The sequence below is a fragment of the Macadamia integrifolia genome, chromosome 5 (assembly GCF_013358625.1).
Source record: "Macadamia integrifolia cultivar HAES 741 chromosome 5, SCU_Mint_v3, whole genome shotgun sequence".
Taxonomy (NCBI): Eukaryota; Viridiplantae; Streptophyta; class Magnoliopsida; order Proteales; family Proteaceae; genus Macadamia; species Macadamia integrifolia.
Window position 1 is genome coordinate 34,161,154 of NC_056561.1, and position 3,915 is coordinate 34,165,068.

At 35.1% G+C, this 3,915-nt stretch overlaps 1 protein-coding gene across 1 annotated transcript in view; it reads left to right on the forward strand.

Annotated features, from left to right (window-relative positions):
- The window catches only part of LOC122077746 (spermidine synthase 1), a 6,762-nt gene continuing 2,847 nt past the window's right edge, over positions 1-3,915 (forward strand). The window contains exons 1-3 of the mRNA XM_042643593.1: positions 1-527; positions 2,816-2,892; positions 3,025-3,147. Of these exons, the coding sequence (XP_042499527.1) occupies positions 302-527; positions 2,816-2,892; positions 3,025-3,147 (426 nt within the window). The 5' untranslated portion in view covers positions 1-301. The remainder of the gene's footprint in view (positions 528-2,815; positions 2,893-3,024; positions 3,148-3,915) is intronic.

The following is a 3,915-nucleotide window of genomic DNA, read 5'->3' on the forward strand; positions in this document are numbered from 1 at the left end:
TCATATATATAGTATTCATTCCGTACTTGAATAGTAATAATTCGTTTCCCCTGTGGAGAGGTCGAGGAAGTGAGTGATTCGTTTCCTTTCCCTTAATCAGATATATCTCACCTCTGCTCTCTCTTGTTTGCACTTTTTGATTTTGGGTTTCTTCTGAAATCAAAATCAACACTTTCATCCTCAACGATCGGTGTTAGTAGTTTCTGATTGTGGTCTTCAAAGGGGGAAAAATCTTACTCTGTTGCTGGGTTCTTTTGCTGTTGTTGTTGTTATATATATAGAAGTGAGGGAAAGGGAATCCATGGATAAAGATAGTGTTGTTGCTTCTGCTTCTAAAGTTTCTTCTGATTTGCCTTTCAAGAGGCCGAGAGAAGGAGAAGAAGGTGAAACTGTGATTGATAACAGCGAGAACGGTGTTTCTGCTTCGTCTTTATCTGTTGAGATGGAGAATGGAAATGGGAAGGAGCTCGATTGTATTTCTGCTGTCATCCCTGGGTGGTTTTCTGAGATTAGCCCAATGTGGCCTGGTCTGTTCTCTTGGACTCTGTGTCTCTAAGCTCTTTTTTTTTTTATTTCGCATTTTGTTTCACTGTTGTTATTCTGATTATTGGGTTCCCTGGGTTTCTGGGTTGTTTTTGTTATGGCTACTAGTATTGAAACCATTGTTGTATGTTATTCTTCACCCCCTTCGGATGTTTGCGTGGCTTTTGTCTGGTTTCTTGAGGTTAGCTCAATCTGTCCAAATGGGTATTCTTTGTAACTGGCTGATTTCTGTTTGAATCTCATTATCTGGAATACTATTTCCTACCCTCGTAATTTTTCTGCATTTCAAGTTTCTACTCGTTGATTTGTGTAGATTATTTTACTGGCATTGGTGCTTTGTATTTTCTCTCTGGTTCTTTTCGTTCTCTCAGATTATATTTGGCTTGTTTCTGATGATTCTCGGGCGCATCTGAGGATGCATTTGATTTCAATGAGTTATGGGAAGTGTAAAACTAACGTTTTGATTTTATTGTTTGCTTCAACATTCACCTGAAAAAAAGAAAAAGGAAAAAAAAAAAAGCTATTTGCTTTATACTTGAGGGGATTTTCTTATATTGAAACTTTGTTATGTATATGGATTGGTCAAATTTTGATCCCCTTTTGGGTGCATTGTATGGAGATAATATATTTTGCTGGCTATCCTTGTATAAGTAGAATTGTATCGGGACAGGTTGATGAATGGATGGTTGGTCATTTTCTGTGGACAACTGTTTACTTTTTCTGCTGAAGTGTGATGCTATATGCTCATGCTTTTCGACTTTGACGTTATTTCGGAGCCTTTATATTGACATTTTGTTCTTTAAGTAGATGTTGCTTCTTAACAATTTATGGATCTTAAGGATTGCTAATCATTTTTTTTGTTTTCATTTACTATATTTGTAACAGAATACTCTGTTCAGGTAAAAGATATCGATCATTTTTTTTCCTTTTTAATACATAGGCTTATTTATTCTGCAATATCTGATGCTACTCCTTGGTCTTTGTTTTATTTTGGTTTTGTATGCTGTATCCTTTTTTACTATTATTTTTGAAGTTCGAAATAATTGTTTTGGTTGACTTAATTTTCTTTGTATTCAGAAACAGTAGTTGCTTCTTCCTTCCAATAGTTGTAGCCCACCCATTCTTATTAAATTAGGAATTTATAATAATTAAACGAATTTAGGAACTATAATACTAAAAGGATAATCTTTTGCTTTTCGTTTAAGGTTATCTACTTATTATTATTTTTCCACGTAATAACCAAAGTTCAACATAATCCTTATCATGTTTGCAGTCAAATTAACATCTTCCATTCTCTGTGCAAACCATCCTGCATTTCGGGCCAACCTTATGAAATGGATGTAAACACTATGAATTGTGCAGTAAGGGCTATATCCAAATTAGTTGACCTTTAAGTCGTTTGCTTTTTGAGGATCCTGGCTGATTGACATGTGTTGTTGGTTCTTATTTTGTATTAAGTGTTTGGTAATTTTCTGGTATGTCTTTTTAATGACTAATTTTGGTTCATTGTCTTTTTGGCACTGATTATTTTAACTACTATGATGTTTTCAAGTGTTTCATTTCACTGGATTTACTGGAATGCTTAGGTGTATGAACTGGTCAATCATTCGATTGCTGTTATCTACCACCACTTAAATGGGTGGTTCCTACTTCATTTAGTTTGTTCCGGCTTAAGTTTTGATTGAATAAACAATTGTAACCCTTGTGCAACCTAGGTTGCATGGATCTATTGATTAGGGGTCTAGGGTGTTTCCTTTTAATTGATTTGGATTTCTAAGAGACTTAAATTCAGTAATCTGCAATGCTGTCTGGTAGATAGATGGCTTTCTCTTGGTTTTTGCAATATGCTCCTTTTTTTATGTAAACAAAAAACTTAAATGCTTATAATGTTATTGATGGAGCATTCAACTGACAATGGACAATAAAGACTAATGCTCAGAGAGAAGGCTGAAGTCATAGTTGTTGTGTTGTCTTCATATTTTTTGTGCTTCTTTTGGTATTTCCTTAGATGCATATGTACATACTTTATCACATCAGTATAAAAGATTGGGGACTTTATGGCCTTTGGACCCTCTATCGTAGGAAGTACGGCCTCTGGAAATTTTGTTTTTAAATCTAAGTCTGGAAACTCAGTTAGATATCATAACCTCCCTTGGGCTTCCACTTTCCCTGTTTCAGTGTACTAATTGTCACAAACGAATATTCATTCTTCATTTTAATGAGTGAAAGATAAGTTGCAGAAATGATTGACAGTTCTTCATTTACTCTTCAGGAGAAGCGCACTCGCTGAAGGTAGAAAAGATCTTATTTCAGGGAAAATCTGAATACCAAAATGTTATGGTATTCCAGGTATTTGCTGCTCCAGGAAAAGATCAAAATTTTCTCAAGTCATGTTAGTGTACTTTTTTAATATGTACCCTGACAGATTATATCTAAATTTGATTGTAATTATTTTGAAGCTTTTGTTCTTCCTTTTTTCAGTCATCAACATATGGTAAGGTTCTTGTCTTGGATGGGGTGATTCAACTTACGGAAAGGGATGAATGTGCATATCAAGAAATGATTACTCACCTTCCGCTCTGTTCTATTCCAGACCCAAAGAAGGTATTCTCATCCCTGTTGCATTGATGTTCCAACTTCCACACACTGTTTTTCCTCTCCAATTTTATTTTATTTTTTATTTTTTATTTATTATTTATTTTTTGTCTATCATGAATATATCTTGTGGTAATATTTTAATGGACTAGTTATAGACTTCAAAATGTAAAGTTCAAGATTGCTGACATTCCTGAGCTCTATGAATGCTTTTTGGTTACTTATTCCTTGCTTTCCAATATCCAGTCTTGGGGGCCTCTGCCAATCTGAAATGTTTTCTTCTTGTAAAAGAGGAAAAAAGAAATATATGATATTTCTGTCATTAAATAGAAGTTGCATTTCTAATCCATTTGCACCAAAACTTGGTTTATGTAGTAAATTTGAGGGCATCAGTTCGATTTCTTCTGCTGGATCACTAAAGGTGGAATATATGTGTATAGGTGGGTAAAAAGGGAGGAACCCATAGGGCAACCTAGTAGAATTAGTCATTGTTAAATGTAGAATAGATTCTCCAGAATGTTGTTTCCCATACTGGTAATTGAGATCTGTGAAAGCTGTGCAGTGGTTACTTTTTTTTTTTTTTTGGGGGGGTGGGGTGTTTTACCAAATGAAGTCCCCACCCCCCACCACCCCCGCCCCAAAAAAAAAAAAAAAAAAAAAAAAAAAAAAAAAAATTCCATTGGCCCTTCCTCCAATCCAATCACCCCCTGCATGTGAAAGCAGATTCAGTCCCACTGCTACAACTAGCAAGTGACCTTACCAGCAATGATGTGACCC